This window comes from Pinus tabuliformis, chromosome Q (genome assembly GCF_031772625.1).
Source record: "Pinus tabuliformis cultivar Carrire ecotype Pingquan chromosome Q, CPIR1, whole genome shotgun sequence".
Classification (NCBI taxonomy): Eukaryota; Viridiplantae; Streptophyta; class Pinopsida; order Pinales; family Pinaceae; genus Pinus; species Pinus tabuliformis.
In genome coordinates this window covers 785,710,568-785,728,837 of record NC_142296.1, presented here as the reverse complement: position 1 = coordinate 785,728,837, position 18,270 = coordinate 785,710,568, and the positions used below count along the sequence as shown (strand labels likewise).

The following is an 18,270-nucleotide window of genomic DNA, read 5'->3' as shown; positions in this document are numbered from 1 at the left end:
TCCTACCTTCTGACAGACCCAACAGCAAGGGTGGACTGAGTTTCAAACCAATCCAATTGATCTTTAGTCTCTGCATGGCATTCTTATATAGGGGGGTCCTTTCCAATGCATTTCTCAACCTCTCAAGGGAATGGTACTCTCTGATCCTTAGATAGTGTGGCAGGTTGCTCCATCTCCTCTAGAATTCTTGTTGGATTTCACTCCCCAACAATCTTAAAGTGTTCTCAAAATGGGAGATGGCATGTTCTTGTGTAGCCAGGTATCTTGGTGAAAGTTGGGCATCATTGGAAATGATGTTGTGGTTACTAATGACAGACATGGAATTTATTTGTTCTACTCTGATGTAAAGGGGCTCTCTTTCCTCTTTTTCTACTATTATCTTTACTTCCTCAAACCCTGCCTTCTCATGACCCATCCATTATGCAAGGTCCATCAGCTGCAAGTCCCCCAACTTTGCATTGGGGTCCCACACATCCAAATCTATCAAGGCAAAGTTTTGTAGGTAAAATTAAGATATTTTGGCCTTGTCTTACAGGGTGCTCCTGTCACATAGCTCTATCAATTGTCTATGAATTGTCACATAGCTCAAGCTCAAAGAAGAGAGGGATCGCAAATTTATGTGGTATTACTCAACCTCCCTCAATGAAGTAAGAACTCAGATTTGGTTGTGGGCTAGGCTCCTGCACCTCTGGAAAATCTTCCTCAGATGACTTTGGAGAAGTTCCCCCCTCCTGCACCTGTGGTGTTTCTCCCTTTCCTTCTCTCTACGCCTGTTGTCCTTCCTGTATCGTTTTTTGTGTTTCTTGTAGCATTGTCAGTGTTTCCTGTAGCACTGTCTGAGGATCCTGTAGCAGTCTTTTTCTTTTCTATAAGAGGGTCACAGGTGCCTTGGTTTGCTTTGTTGATTTCAACCTTGTGATAGGCCTCCTAACATAGGTGATGGGAGCCTTTGGGGTTGCTTGTTGTGATGTGCCTTCCTCACTCTTCATTCCCAAGGAACCTAGTTATTCCTTCTTTCTTGGTGAATCTTCAATTAGGATGGGAGTTCTTGTAGGTGCTTGTGGCTTCCCCTACTTGATCCTAGTGATTCTTCTTGTTGTAAAATAGAGGGAAGTCTGCCTCTGTCGTTTTCCCTTCGACTTGAAGGGTGTGCTTAAGGCAGCAGTTGCCTCCTTTTTAGTGTGCTCAAGAGACAATCTTGGACATATATCCCCTTCTATGGTATGTTTCTCAGGTCTGGTTTCTGCCTTCTTCTCCTCTTCTCCTTTCTCTTCTTCTTTCTCTTCTTCCTTTCCTTCTTCCTCTCTTCTTCTTCTTCTTCTTTGTCTATTCCTGCCTCCTCTTCTTTTTCTACTTCTTCTTCTTCCTCTTCTCTTCCTTCCTCTTCATCACTATAAGTTAGGGTCCCACCATATTTAATGGCTTGGATTTCAAGGACAACCTCTCTGTCCATGTCTCTAAATGTGGACGAGAGAATAGGAATTCTCAATTGGATCAAGGCATCCTCCAGTATCAGTTTAATGAATCCATGATGTGTTAATTTTTGGTGTTTCCCTTCTTGCACCTTCTAGCTCATGTTTATCATTGACTGCAAAAGAAAATAAGGCACACTGAGCCTTTGGTTAATGGATAAATCCTCTCCAAATCTCAACTCATGGAGGAGTTTGAATTGGTAGCCATAGACTACACTGAGCCTCCCTTCACAATAAATGTATTTGAGAATGTTGTAGCTCACCTCATCCCAAGGATATGGAAGGATGTCCCTCCTGGCCCCATTTTTGTCCTCAATTGGTTGTTCATCATCTAGGAAGAAGTTTTTCTTAGCAAAGGTATTGCTAGTCTTGTCCTCCCTTCTCCATTTCACCCCTTGAAGAAGTGTGGTTACTCTGCTGATCACCTTGGGGTTGATTGTAATTGACATCCCTCTCACCATTGTAGTAGCACTTGTTCTTGTCTGAGGGTTGAGTGTCATGGAAAATTCATGGGCTATATCATCGTCATACCCCTGAGAAAATCAAATAAACGCAACCATTGATGTTTCCTAAAGATATCTACCACAGGGGGATGTAGGTGAATCCTGGATGTATCTGTGGGTTCTCTTCTATTGAATCCCCCTCCCATTTCTCTTCTCTGGTTAGCTAAATGTAGGAAGTCTTGTAAGCTAGCTTCAGTATGAGTTCAGGGTGGCTGAGAGTTTAAAGTATTTTTGGGAGATGACTGCAATTTATACCTTGTTCTATATCACACAATTCTCTTAAATTCCCACAAATTCTGTCTAAATCTCAAGCCCACTGTAATTGCTAGGAGAAAATAGAGTCTTTTCTTCTTTCCTTTTTTTTAAGTTATCAAACCATGAACACAAGAGAGATGGGCCACTTACTTTTCACTGTGATGCTTGGGATGATGAGAATTGTTGAACAATTTGACCCTAGGCACCCCCTTGCAGACTTCTTTTGGAATTCCAGTGCTTCATGTAGCTTTTTGAGTTTCCTATAGCTTCCTGTAGCTCTGTTTCCTATAGGGTGGCCAAAACAGGGTTTGCTTCTCTGATGGCTTTCCAAGGTGGTCTCAGTCTCTTTGATCTCAAAATGAACAATTGGTGCATGAAAGTTTGGAATTTATGTTATTTATGGTCAATTTTTGGAGCATTGTGTTGGTTGGAAGTGGTACAGGATTTCCTCATTGGGACCATTGGCCCACTATGGTGATCATGCACTCTCCCTCGTAATCATCACCCACTCTCACATAACTGAATCGACCACCTTTTTTATTGATGCTCATTGATTTGACACTCCAACATGGCATGTTGACTAGGAGTTCACTTTTTGATCTCGAGCTGAGGGTGGCCAAGTTAACTAGCCACCTCTAGCTTATAAAAAAATAACATTTTCAACATTCATACGTTTTTATCATATCGTTACTCGGGGAAGAGTTGGATGAGGTGTCATACTTATGCATACCTTTGTTGATTGATGCATTCTAGAGGATGTCTTGTTGTGATGCTTTCTCAGGTAAGTGTTCCTCTTTGGTCATTTTTTTATTTCCTCCTGTTTACGTAGTTGTCTTTCATGTGTGCAAGTGCTTGGTATATCCTTGTTTTTGTTGCTATTGTGGAGCTCTGGTGAGGAGAAATAAGGTCTTCAGAGATGTCAGAGCTCCTTTTGGCTTTGGTTATGAAGTAGAATGCAAGCTAGGCTGGTTGTAGTGATGACACAGGCTACTATAGGAGATCATGTAGTTGTTATAGGAAACCCTGTAACTACTACAGGAAACCTTGTAGCTGCCTTTTCTTCATTTTTTATTGATTTTTTCCTAGAGGGAGGTTGGGTAGTGGTGTAGGGGTTGATGATGGTGATGAAGGCTCAGATGGAATGGTGGATGGTTGAGGCCAGTGAGGACATGTCCTCTGGACCACCTTTTCTTTTGTTTTTTCACATCTTCCTGTGTTTTTTTTATGGACATGGAGGTAGGTATGGATATGAATTGATGTTGGGTGAGAGATGGTGAGGTGTAGGGTCCCAAATTAACCTAGAATAGGCCTGCATAGTTTTTTTCCTATCGGGATCCCTTTCCTATAGCATTTCAGGACATCCTGTAGTGCTACAGGATCTTCCTGTAGCAGCTACAGGACATCCTGTAGCAAGCTAGAAAATGCTCAAAATTTGATTTTTGATGCCTGAAAGTGGAAATGAGTGATGGGGACATGGTAGGCATGAATGAGATGAAGTGGATGGAGGAAGAAGTGAGGTGATACTTGGCTTGTTATCCTTGTAACTCTGAGTCCTTTATTGCCTTCAAAAACCTGCAAAATCACAAAATTTATTAGTGGGCAGGTTTGAGGTCCCTCCCATGGCATTTTTGGTTTTTTTCTTCTCTTTTTTCTTTTTTTTTTTGAAATTCTCACACGGTTCCCCAAAGGATTTTTTCATCTTGTCTACCTACCCTAGGTGCCTCAAAGGAGATTTTCATCCAGGGATCTTTTTATTGTCTTTTTTTTCACTCCTGAGCTGCCTCAAGGAGGTTTTCAACTCAAGAGTTGGCCTCAAATGCCTCATTTACTTTAAGAATTGGTTGATCTTGAATCTAAGACACTTCCAATCACATTTACTTCCTTATTGATGGTACTGATGAACTCTTCCCTTGACAAAGGTCTTTTATAGGCTTTCAATCTATATCCATTGACAAGCAAGGGGATACCTTCCTCATCAATGGTCCTGATTTGAACAGCCCCATTGTCATGGCACTTCTCTATCAGATATGGGCCCAGCCACCTGGTCATCAATTTTCCTTTGAAGTCCTTGAACCTGGAGTCATATAGCAGAGCCCAATCCCCTTCTTGAAAAACCTTGTCCTTGATGTTCTTGTCATGCCAAACCTTCCTCTGTACTTGAATAACTTCAGTGTGTAGGAGGGCCTGCATCCTGAATTCATCCAAACCATTGAGTTGGAGCAACCTCTCCTGTTGTGCCTTTGTAACATCCAAATCCAACTATGCTGCCATTCTCAAAGTATTGTATTCAAACTCAATGGAGAGCAGAGCCTTCTTTCCATAGACCAATTCATAATAGGTGAAGCCAATGGTTGACTTCTAGGTTGCATTATAGGCCCAAGTGGCCTCCACAAGTCTGTCAACCCATTATTTTCTATTGCTTCTCACAACCTTGGTGAGGATGCCTTCCAATAATCTATTAGTTACCTCTACTTGTCCATTGGCCCGACGATGATAGGAAATTGACTTCCTATGTTTGATCTTATGCTGCCTCAACAAATTCTCAATTAGGTGTGATGTGAATTGAGCTCCCTAATCGGTGACCAATTCTCTAGGGTACCCAAACTTGTAGAATACATTCTCCCTTAAGAACTCAACCACTTTCTCTTTTGTTGCTACCTTGACAGCCTTGGTCTCAGCCCACTTTGTCAAATAATCAGTGCATACAATTATGTACTTTTTCTACCCTGATGGTGGATCAATGGGCCCAATGACATACATGCCCCACTTGTTAAATGGCTCTAGGGCCACCTAAGGCTACAAGGGAATTCCATCCTTGGTAGTAGGTTTCCCCATTCTTTGGCACTGATCACATCGATTGGTGTATATTCTTGAATCTTGGTGGAGTGTGACCCAATAGTAGCCAGCTTGCAGTACCTTGAAGGTTATCCTCTTAGCTGCAAAGTGGCCTCCACAATGCCCATCATGGTGGGACAGAAGGATGTCAAAGACTTCCTCCTCCCTGACATGTCTCCTCAAAATTTGATATGGGCCTACCTTGAAGAGATTGCCCCAAATCCAAGTGAATGGGGCACTCTTCCTTACAATTCTGCTCTTTTCCTTGGATGACAGATTTGGAGGAAACTATGAAGCAACTACACAGTTGGCTATGTCAGCAAACCATGGATAGAGAACTAAAATAAAAAATAAATTCTCATCTGGCAGCTGATCATCAACCATCCCCTCCTCACCTGCAAGCAAAGCAAGTCTAGACAAAAAAGTTGCTACATTTTCCCTACCTGGCTTATCAATGATAGTTAAATCAAACTGTTGTAATAAAAGCAACCATCTAATAATTATGGCATTCACATCAGGCTTGTTCATCAAAAATTTGATAGCAACATGGTAAATATGCACAAAGTTCTGATAACCAATGATTTAGTGTCTAAATTTGTTCAAGGAATGGACAACAGCTAGGAACTCCTTTTTAGTTACAATGTAGTTTAATTAAGTCTTGGACATATTTTTGCTAATGAAGTAAATGGCATAAGGAAACTTGTCATCTATCTGGCCTAGATTTTCTCCTATAGCTTTTTCATAGGCATCAGCATGGACATGGAAAGGAAGAACCCAATTTGGGCCTCGAAGTATGGGTGCATTAGTCAACTTGTCCTTCAAGATTTCTAGGGCCTCCTGGCAACTTTCTGACCAGCAAAAGTCAAAATCCTTGGCCAGTAGTCCAAACAATGGTGAGGCTACTTTGTTGTAGTATTTGATAAACCTCCTATAGTATCATGCTAATCCCAAGAAACTCATAACATCCCTTTGCATTTGAGGAGTAGGGACCCTTTTTATGATAGCAATTTTATTTGGGTCCACTTGTAGTCCTTCTTGGGATATTGAGTGACCTAGAACAGTCCTTACATTCATTAAGAACTCACACTTCTCAAGACTAAGGGATAGGTTCATTTCAATTCACTTATTTAATACTTTCCCCAAGTTAGAGAGAGCCTCCAGGAAATCACACCCATAGGGAGTGAAATCATCCATATAGATTTCTACAGAGTCATTGACTAGCTCAGCAAAGATGCTCAGAACTACCCTTTGAAAAGTGGCAGGGGCATTACATAATCTGAAAGGAAGGACCCTATAAGAAAAGGTACTCTAAGGACAAGTGAATGTGGTTTTATCTTGGTCCTCTGAGTTGATCTGGATTTGATTGTAACCACTGAATCCATCCAGGAAAGAGACAAACTTTTTCCTTGCAAGACCATCCAAGACTTGATCAATGAAAGGTAGAGGGAAATGGTATTTTTTAGTGGTTTTGTTTAACTCTTTGTAATCCACACAAATACTCCATTTCCCATTCTTCTTTAGGACCAGAACTAGAGGAGACACCCACTCACTATCTGAGATGGGGTAAATGAACCCTACATCCAACAACTTCTGTAGTTCTTCTTTGACTATGTCTTTGAGGGTTGGGTTCATTCTCCTCTGAGGTTGGTGCATTGGTTTGTAGCCTTCCTTGATGTAGATGTGGTGAGTACTCACCAAAGGGTGCACTCCCTTCATTTGCTTAAAGCTCTAGGCAAAATCATCCTAGTGCTCTCTCAGCATGTTGCACAACTTCTCTTCCTGATGGGCTGAGAGCAAGGGGTTGATTTTCAATGTTTTATATGGACCAAATTCTACCATTTTGATATGAGCAGGACTTGAGTCAACTAGGCACAAATTAGTCCAAGGGTTATCTTCATATTTCTTCACCATCTCATCAAGAGGCATGGTGTTGGGGGGTTGGTTATGGAGGATTTGATCAATTATGTCATCTTCATCAAGTTTCCCACTTCCTATAATAGTATCTAGGGTACAGATTGGGTAGGATGTGGTATGGTACACTTCATCTTCCTCTTCCTCTTCCAACCATAAGGGTAAGTCATGCTCTAAGGATGGTTGAGCAGGAGGATACAAGACCAACTGTTTGGACAAATGCCCATTCTTAATGGTCATGTTCCTAACCCTACAACTTATGTAAGCATCAACAATGGCTATCCATGGCCTTCCAAGGATGAGAGGATAACCATTGAATCTTTTCTTGGGATGGAGAACTAAGAAGTCAGCGGGGTACTTCCAGGACTCAATAGAGACCATCACATCCTCAACAAATCCCTCAGGAGCTACTGTGGATCTGTCTATAAGCTGCAATACTATTTTGATCTTCCTCAATGATCCTTGGAGATTCAGTTTTAGCATGGTCTCCTTAGTCATCACATTGATGGTAGCCTCGATATCAATCAAGGTGTCGAGGACAGTGATGCCATCCATTTTCACATCTACCACAGGACTCCCAGGGTCTAGATACTTTGGGAAAATCACTCTCCCCTACATTAAGTCAAACAACTGTCTAATGAAATTAACAGTAGGGGTGTCTTTCTTTCTCCTCCCAACATGTTTTAAGCATTTCTCCTTGATTATATTATTGTAGATGGGGACATCCTTGATGGCTTGGAGGAGTGATATTTTAACACACAATTTTTTCAATTCTTCCAAAAGTTCAGTCTCTTTTGGGGTGTGTTGACTAGAATGGATCAATATTTTAGGAAAAGGAAGTTAATTGGCTTTATGAACACTCTATTTCTTTTCCTCTTCAAGTTCCTCAGGTGGAGATGGAGGTTGGTTACCTGGAAGCACTCTTCCAGACCTAAGGTTGATTTCTTGAATTTCCACAGCAAAGGCAAGGTAGGATGTCTCTCCATTATAGACCTATTGTGCCTGCTTGTTGTTTGAGTTCGAATTTGGTTGAGCAAGAATCTGTGGTTGCGTAGGTGGAGAAGGATGAAGGAGTTGTGGTTGAGATAGAGGTGGAGGCAATAAGGCTAGAGATTGGTTGAATGGGGGCCTCCACCCCTATGATGGGGTATTCCACTGAGATTGTGGGGGATCATATGGCTGAAATGATTGATTAGCAGGTTAGGAATGGTATTGAGGTGCATAAGACCAGGGAAAAGGTGTGGACCATGAAGGATGAGCAGGAGGACACCAAGGGGGAATGGATGCATTCTGATTGGGATTGTAATATGAATAGGACACCCTTAGCATGCCTTGCTGGTATGGTCGAGGTCCTTGAGGCCTCCTTTGGTTGATATAACAAAGTTTTTTAGCCACACCTTTAGTTCCTTGATATACATCTTTCAATCCAGGCAGAGAAGGGCACTTATCTGTGGAGTGGTTTTCCTCACAGACTGAGCAAACCTCTATAACATTCAATGGACATTCATTTCTAGGGTGCCTTTTGGTGCATCTAGGGAAAAATACAGCTAAGTCTCTCTCTTATTCCTCCTACTTCCTCTTGATCTGCATGGTGTCCATTTGCAGAGCAAGGGTATGCAGCATTTCACTCTTAAATTCCTCCAACATGTTTCCAATTTCACTCTTGATAGATGTGTTGGAGGAGGATAAACTGGCCATATTTTGACTAGCCCTACCCTTCTTTCTGGTAGCCCTAGATTGATTTTTGAAAATTCCCTTGATATCATCATAAGATAGCTGATAAATGTCCCCTCCAAACAACATGTTTAGGGCTTCTAGGATATGTTCCCTGGTCCCTCTAAGGAGGACTAACTTGAGTGATTCAGGATCAAGGGTGCATCTGGCCCTTTTGTAGCTGATTTGGAACCTTTCCTCATAATCTTCCAAGGATTCATCATGTCCCAAGGTCATTCTGAAGATTTCTTCTTTGGTGTCCTTGGACCTACAGTAGTCCTTATACTTGTCATTGAAGGATTATTGCATTTGAGCCCAGGTAGTGATGATGTCCCCAAGTAAACCCATGAACTAGTGCAAGGTTGCATCCTTAAGGGTGGATGGGAACAACTTCAACTTCTAGTCATCAGAGGTATAATCATAAGTTCTGCAGATGACAACAAACTCAAACAAGAAGGTATCAGGGTCTTCTGAGGTTAATCCATGGAAGTGAGGAAGGGAAGAGCGGCTTATGTTTTTCATACTAGCATCTCTATTAGTCTCTCTAATGGGAAAAGCACCTTCATTTTTGTTTTCATCCATGTTGTAAGTGTGTGGAAGGGTTTCTTCTTCTTCTTCCCCAATAGGCTCTTCAAAGATCTTTGGTTGTTCACCTAATGGGTCCTCTAGCTCCCCTGCAGTCAGAGAGGGAAGCTGACAGCCACCGAAGAAGAGGGAAGGTTGATTGTCTGATGGTGTGGGGGTATTTGGCAAAAAATTCCCTAAATTGTCTCTACTCCTACGAGGCATGAAAGAAATTCTCTTCTTCTTCTTTTAGGTCTTTTTCAGAATCACTTACAAAACAGAAAGAAAGCACAAATTGCAACTATTTACTGAATGCAAAATAGAAAGAAAGCATAAATTGAAACTATCGACTGAATGCAAAATAGAAAGAAAAGCGGAAATTACATCTACCTAGACACCTCCCCGGTAACGGCTCCAAAAAGTGATGAGCCTTAGTATTGCAACAAAGATGTTGCAAATCATAGGGCTACCAACTTTACTTTATCAACTCGGGGTTTCATACAAACTTGGAGGTGACAGTGTTATATGCACAATAGATGCAAAATTCTACTCATGTCACTTCTCAACTAGGGCGATAGACCACTAGGGTTTCAAACCATTCTTCTATTGACTAGAAGGAGTCTAACTACTGATAGTGAATGTAAAGTTGGTTTTCATACAGTAAAGTAAATGCTTGTCTATTTAGGAAATGAAAGTTACTGAATGGAAAATGCCATGAATCATCTAGCTAAAGAATGACACAAATTACTTGCAGAAAGGAATTACGCTAATGTTGCATTTTATCATCTAGATATTTGGACTAATTGGACATGGGAAGTTGTTCTATCATCTTATGATTCATATATGCATGCACTAACTATCTCATGTTGCATTTGCAGAAAAATAGTTTTAATTTCTACATTCAGAAATGTAAATGTTATGTTATGATATCTGATCTTGCAGGGGGGAAAAGGCGTGGGAGAGTTGGTCTCAAGTGGAACTTATAGGAATGGAATCCAAGATGAGGGCATAACCTCTACTCATACCATCATTTTTTATCAAAACAGGGTCAAACAGACTACTACAGGAGTTGTAGCTACTACAGGAACTGCTACAGGATGTCCTAGTTTGCTACAGGATATCCTGGTTTTCTTTAGGAAGTTATCTGAAAGCTTTAGGAGGGAAAGAACAGTGGATTCCTGGAGAGATGTGTGACTGTGAGATAAGGTGTAAGGAAGGTGCACATTACCCAAGGGTAAGCCCAACACTCTAAGGAGGTTGGATTTGCCTAAGGTGGTTGTTCAAAGTGGCTACAAAACAGAGATTCAAACTATGGGCTGGTATGCCTTGGCAGAAGGTGGAGAAGACTTAGGTGAAGCTGGTTAGATGAGTTTCTCCCTACAGATCAACAATCCCTGCAAAAAAACCTATTTTCATCTTCATCTCTGCATCACTATATACCAACATGGAAAGGATGAGTTGAATTTTGAGAAAGTTGATCTATCTATTGTTGATGGCTAGATCTATGGAATGGAATGCCTTATAAGCTATATAAAACTTAAGAAACAAAATAACAATTATAGGTGCTTCCAAGAAATCATAAACAGTGATCTATTTAAGCATGGAACCTAATCTATGTAATAACCAAAAGACAAACTTTGTTTTTGGGGTTGTTATAGTGGGGCCCTCTAATCATGATCCCACAAGGGAGATGAGGAAGATGCCGTTGTCACAAGATTTTATGAAGTACTTTCCTTCACTACTACACCATTGATCTACTTCTTCAAACTAATGGAAACAAAATTAAGCAACCATTCAAATACTTGTTAAGGTAAAAAAAACATAAATAATTTTAGCAGCTAACGATCATCTTAATCTAAGAATACAGATACAAAAAGAGGAACTTGTGCTGCTAGGGTTGAACCCTAACCCAAGATCTTCAGCCCTCTGAGGCAACTCGTCAACTCAATGCTGGATCAATGTCAAATTTCTCATTTTCATCAAAATCTCAAATACAACATAGAAAATAACAATCACAATGTTTCAGCTCAAATTGCCTCTAGGCAACATAAAAAATTTGAATCCTAATGAGTCCCTTGGCTCTCTTATTTATACAAACTGAAGCTACCAACAACTTCCTAAAAAATATGGAGACTTGACTCCCTAACTCAAGAACAACTTGTCTTTGACTATCATTGGCTTGGTTGCCAATGAACTCGGCTTGTTTGGCTACTAGTAACTCTGAGATGATGAGATATGGTGGAGGAATATTTGAATGATTTGAGGAGTAAAGGACAGAGATCAATCTCCTAAAATCTCTCTTGCTTGTCCACCTCGAGTTCCTGCACTTAAATTAACCCCAAACTGCTCCAATTCCGGCATTTAATACATATTAGGCCACATGACACAACAACTCACCTTTACCCTTCTCACTAAGCAAATTTATAACAAAATATGTAAATAAATGTGAGAAAAGTCAATTTCAATAAGCTAGAGAGTGGCATTGTGACCCATATAGTTTACCTATTGATGAGCCTCATCAGCTATGACCAAGGGCTTCTATATAACAGAATGTTGGCAAATCCATGAATTAACATATTTTGATAAAACATTAATATGGTGGTTGGTCAATACTTAACCCTGAAGAGCTACACCTTAGCACCTTTGTGACTAGGAGACATGACTAGGAGCCAGTATATTGGGATATCGAGGAGTCTGCAAGCCTACGTTAAACACCCTGTCAAGCGTCTAGTATACGATCCCTCTATTGACGACGATTTTTTTTCATGTTAACTAACAAATACAATGTCCCAATCACTCTTCAAATTTTTATTATTCATTTTTATTTTTTATTTTTCTAAAGCAATCTATAGTTTCAAAGATTGATTTCTTTAAATATACGTTGCACTTTCTTTTAATTTCGCTAGATTATTAATTCCCATATCTAGTCAGTTGAACTTGATTTGAATGAAAATTTTGTTATTTTTTTGTTTCATTTCTAAGCTAATTTGCTATATTTCTCTTGTTTTAAGAGAAATAACATCATTAAGGAGGAATTTAACAAGATATTTTAGGTTTATTTTGCATAATATGATTGGATCTAGTAATTTGACTTTGTAAACAACTAAATAATTGCAAAAAGTGTCAAAACATTTTTAGGGTTTGGTCTCTTTTATGATTTCTCATTTGTTAGAGTTTATCACTAGTCCATGGAATTAAGTAGATCTAATGCAATATAACTCAAATGTAAGATAGATCTCTGGCTAAACACACCTAAAGAGTTAAATCAGTGCATCAATAGCCGAAATGATTCAATAACTTATGGTTTTTCTCTGCAGACCTCACTAGTTGATCTATTTCTACCATTTAAGGGTTCACAATCAGATCTGGAAATTGATTTTCATTGTTGTGCTAAATTGAGTTTTTAAGAGCGAGTTGAAAATTACTATTTTAATTTTAGGTCTCGCATAACACACATCATATTTTACTCGCTGGAAATGGATACCATGGTGATTTGAATGATGTTCATCGAGTAACTCATAAACACTTTCATTAAGGCAAATTAATACTCCACATTTTAACCACGTGAATGATGTAATATTGTAACAAATAGTTTTACGTTGATGTTAATTTGAAATAATTTCATTCAAGTAATCAAAACCCTAAGAAATACACCAACATTACATAACTCAGGAATTGATTCCTGTACTACATGTTAGAATCATTTTGAGCTACTCTTTCATGGCTTACACTCCTAATAATACTATTAGTTATTTTCTCTAAGAAACAAAATCCGAACTTACAACACCTAAGACGTTCATGATTCATTGATCCTCATACTATCTTTGAGCATTGTTTAACATTTATATATAATTTACAAGTTTAATTATGCATTCTAGAAATTATTTACAACTTTGGGATATTCTTTTACAACATTACTTTTTATGGTTATATAGTTACATAGTTTAAGTCTACGTTTCTCATTCATTCTTGAAGCAATGTTATGGATTTAACATTCATTTGGAATATTTTTCTAAACAAGCCATACATTGGGTGTTCACTTTGATTAAATTAAAATGAATTTTCATACTTCACAACACTTAATCAAATTCACTTGCAAATCGACTTGTTTGGTTAACCCGTCAATCTAAGGTAACATTTCACTCTCTCATTATAATGTATTGGCTAGATTGACCTTTAGGGACACCCCAAGGGATAGGAACCTCTTAATCTAAAACATAGGCAAGGCATTGAGGTGACAAAGAGTGGATTTTATAGTGGTTTTTATGAATTTTCTCCTAAGTGAGTTTGAATGGTAACAACCTCAATAATATCTCCAGTTTTCCAAGGCACTATTAACCAAAATTTTATGGAACGTAATTGCAAGCTATGGAATATAGAGAGATGTCCTTGTTCAAAAATATAATTATTCCTTGTCAATACTAGATTGGATCAAATTCCCAAGCAAGAGTCATCTTAATGCATCTATTGTTTGGAAAGCATTGGTCCAATCTTCCCATTGTTGGGGAAGGGTCTAGCATATAAGGTTGGTGATGGGAGGTGCATAAGGTTGGTCTACATCTCAAAGGGGGGTGATATTTTATTATATTGGGAGCTTTGGGTTTCCCTTAAATCCATCAATAGATCAACTTTGGCTATTGTTAAGGATGGGGTAGGCATTCCTTTACAAGGTGGTTGCTAGTTGAAGTTTTGGCTCTACAAGACTTAAAAGTAGCGGAGTAGGACACCTTTGTTCAAAAGTTAATCACTAGTGAGAAACACTGGAGGGAGGAGGAAGACAAGCTAGTGTAGGCAAGGAACATTGTGGGCAGTTACTCCATGGACAATCTAAGTTACCGGGTAATGTTCTCTTCATCTCTAAACTTGAACCCTTTATCGTGGTGGAAGAAGCCTTGGAAGATATGGGCTCCTCTAAAGTGCACATCGTTCCTTTGGATGGCATTATCGAACAAAATTCTTCAAAAACTATACTTTGAGGGTCCTTGATGGAACCCAATGCACGAAGAATCTTCAGAGTCCATGTTACATATGTTGGTTGGTTATCATTTCTCACTTGAGGTATCCCAGATTGCAATCACTAGAAGGTAGGCTCTTATAGAGGTGAATTGTTAGAAGATAATTTTAAAACCTAGTGGGAAAGCAAAAGTCCAGAAGAATTCTAAGCATTTTCTTTACTAGTTATCTAGGCCATTTGGAGAAATCAAAATATCAAGGATGTAATTATCTCCCCACCGCAAGTCATCTTCAAAATTAAATATCCTTAAATGGCTTTGAAAGGAGATTAAAAATGTATCAAATAGGTTTAGATTGATAAGTACAAGCCTTAAGGGTTTTCAACCATGCTTCAAAAGGAAATCCAAGGAAATGTGGCATTCGTGGAATCATATATATTTCAAAACAACACATCTTTTTCTTTCGGATTATGGCTTGGTAAAGGTGATGGTTGTCTTATTGATGGTGGAGATTTCAATGGCAGGCATTATTTTAGATATACAAATCTTCGGAAATTATTAGTTAGTGCTCAACTAGAGTATGAATCACATCAAGCATTTAAATTTAGATTTGGATAATCTCATAAGGAGGGTTAAGGAGCTACTACAGATATTGGAGATATTTTCATGTTACCACATCTATTGTGAAAAGTAAATGTTATAGTGGATGGATTATCAAAGAGAATAGTGAACGTTATAGTAAATGTTACGACAAAATCTAGCAGGTCCTAAAGAGGGAAACCCTGCAAGAGGAAGAGCTAGACTAAGTGCTAACAATGGAACAATGGCCCATTGTCACCACAGCCAATGTCCCCTACTCTTTATGGACTTTCACCAATGGGAGAAGTCCCAATAGGATAATAATCACCTTCAATAGATGTTATAGGGTTTGTGGTGCTAGGTGATGAGTCAAGACCTTACAAGGGAAGCTTAAGGTGATGAAATGACACTTCTAAAGGTGTTTTGCTCCATCTAAGAGACCTAGAAAATATTTGTGCAAGATCCAAGTTTTTATAGGTAATCATGGATGGAGGCACTCCCAAGATCAAGACAAGGAGGAGAAAGGACCTCTTGCGATTTACTTCACCAAGTACTATGCTCATACAACCCTTAAAGAAGTCCCCGAGTTGAGGCAATACAAGCTAGGGCTTCCCCTCTTAGGGCACACATAGGGCAAGAGATTTTATGGATGAAGAACAACTGGATTCCCATCAAACTTTGAGGTCAATGAGATAAGAACTTAGTCTCAGTGTCCAGGAACTTGGAATCCACCAAATCACTCTCTAATGCAATTTTATTTATGACCTAGCCTAGTTGTACTACTTTAGGGGATCGAAATTTAGGAAAGGAAATTTATGAAGTTTGAATTTTATCATCAAAGGCTTGGACTAGTGCATTTTCCTTTGGGCATATGGAGTCCTAGATGCTTTAGACTGGCCAAAATTGTCTTTAAGGAGGTCAAAAATGGATGCCCTAGGTACCAACCCTCAACAATTACCCACTTAAGAACTATGGAGTTTTATGGAGAAAAACAATAATTCACCACTAGGAACATTCAGCACATGTCATGACATGAGTAATCTATGCAATTGCCAACCAAATAGCATTAAAAATTTATCTTCACAAAATTAGGGCACAATGTTAATAAAGTTACAACAATTTCGTACATTAGACATATTTCAAAAGAAAAATTTCAACAAAAAGCACTGACAAGATGACATGCAATATATCCATCCATAATCCAACAGATAGATCCAAAAGAAGATGAAAAATCAGCTCCAAATATCGAAATTCATCCAAGATACTCCAATAGCCAATACAATAACAAGTGCGAATTTACCTAAGAGGCCAAATTTCCCAAGTGATGAAGATGATCCGATCCAAATGAAATACTCTTCTATTTATGTGTTCTACTAAATCAAATTATCCCTACAAGCCCCCCAACATTATGAAAATGGGAAAGATACAACCCTTGATGACAAGCCAACCAAGTAGCTATACAAAAATATGAATTAACCTCCAAATGTAAGCCGAAATGATGACGTCATGCTAATGTAGGGACACTAGAAGGCAATGTTGAGTCCTCTTTGTGCCAAAATGTGTGAGATAACTCCATAAATCTCAAACTAGGGGATGGCCCTATTAGAGTCCTATAGTGATAGGATTCATAATTTTTGAATTAGCTGAGGTTAAGTCTTGTAATATTGTACATACATTTTCTTTCTGCAAATGTTTCCATATTAAAATTAAAAAATGTAAAGAGGGTATGTCCTAAAAGAAATATCAAAGGACAAGAAAACTAAGAAAAGATCAAAAAATGAAAAAATATGAACCCCAAACAAAAAAAACAGATCATGAAAGTGTGCAAGTCTAAGTGCCACTACTCTTTAATTTACTGTCTTAAATAATGGTTGTGTGCAGCTTGTCATACATGCCACGACCCATGATAGTCAAACTGTTTAATCTTGACTACTTCATGCTTTGAATTACATGTTTATAGTTAGAGAATAAAAATCTGACCAAATAGTTTAATCTTGGCAGATTAGTAGATAGGTAGTGAAATAAAAGGAGCTCATCAGTGAAATCTGAGCCCTTGGAAGATATAAGGTTAGAAGTAAATAGTTTGTTTCATAAAAGAAAAAGGAAAGGAAAGGGTTTGCTAGCTTAAGTGCACCCAACAAAGTGAAGAAATAATGTTAACGTAAGTAGAAGAAAGGTTGCAGAAATACAAGCTATATGAGACATAAGCACATCTATCATGTTTAATCATGTGTTTCAGTGTGCAGGAGCAATTGAGAATGAAAATGGATGCTCATAAGCTGATTTACCTAATTGCCCCCCATTGCATTTCACCCCCACTATATACTTACTAATTTCCCTTTCACCCCTTCATGGCTTGTGAAGACACAATTTCCATTCATTTTGACTCCTACCCCTTGGTTTCACACATTCCCTAGCCAATTTACCTTCTGAATTCACCCCCTTTCCCAAAAATCCCTTTCCCCTAGTGTGAAACCCTTTTCCCCTTGGAAAAAGCATTTTCCCTTTGATTAATTCCCCTAAAAACCAAAAAAAACCCACTAAAACTATTATTTCCCCCACCGCTGCATTACTTTATTAATCTCAAAAATTCACTTTTACCCATTATATTCCATAAAACCAGCACTACTTTATTAACCACGCATTTATACAATGATTAATTACACTTAAGCATAATTAACCATGGGCCCCACTAAATCCCACCCCCATCTCTCACTGTGCATCTCCGCCACACGATGACCATTGGATCATCCACCCCAGATCCAACGGCCCTCGCCCATATCGCACCCGCTCACTACCCAACCTTTACCGACCCGAGAGCACGTGATATGGGTGGTATTGCTTAGGCCCGCTTGGGTTACGTGGCGGCACCGCGCTAAGTCGCGTGCTCTCGGGAAAATACTGCCCGACCCCCATAAGCGGTGTGATATCTCCCTAAACCACCTCCCCGCCCAGCGCGAAAACCATCACTGTTCATAAAAACATTTTCCCTGCCAATTTTCAAAACATTGCTCGTTAAAATCCCAAAGACCCCCATTTTCACTCTTTTCACACATTTTCTCTGCGAAAGAGTTCTAAGCCCTCTTGTGCCTCCAACCTTTTGCGACCAATTCTGACTACCAATTGTAGCCCGAAGAAGCTCTGGACACCCATTTCAGCCATCCACAGCACACCTGAAACCACAAAAACCTCTGCAACTGCCATTCAAAGACCAGTTTGTCGCCCCGGCCATAATTTCCAGGTTCCAGAACAGGGAGGGCCAATGAACATTCCTCCAGTCATACAGACCCCAGTAAATGAGGAGAAGAATCCTAAGAGGAACAGGGATGAGGCATCTAGCTCTGCCATGGAGACAATTGATGAGCTGATGGAGCCAAGCAAGAGGCCCAAATTGAATCATGTCTTTGAGCAAGAAGATAACATTACATCAGAAGAAACCATTGACAATGAGGCAATCAGACAGAAAGGCAAAGAAGTCGCTGCATC

At 39.3% G+C, this 18,270-nt stretch overlaps 1 protein-coding gene across 1 annotated transcript in view; it reads right to left on the bottom strand.

Annotated features, from left to right (window-relative positions):
- LOC149221840 (uncharacterized) overlaps positions 1–17,988 on the bottom strand; it is a 29,318-nt gene extending 11,330 nt beyond the window's left edge. Inside the window, exons 1-2 of the mRNA XM_089387493.1 lie at positions 17,882–17,988; positions 17,687–17,774 (exon numbers count right to left, since the gene is read on the bottom strand). Of these exons, the coding sequence (XP_089243619.1) occupies positions 17,687–17,774; positions 17,882–17,988 (195 nt within the window). The remainder of the gene's footprint in view (positions 1–17,686; positions 17,775–17,881) is intronic.
- Between the last annotated feature and the right edge of the window lie 282 nt (positions 17,989–18,270).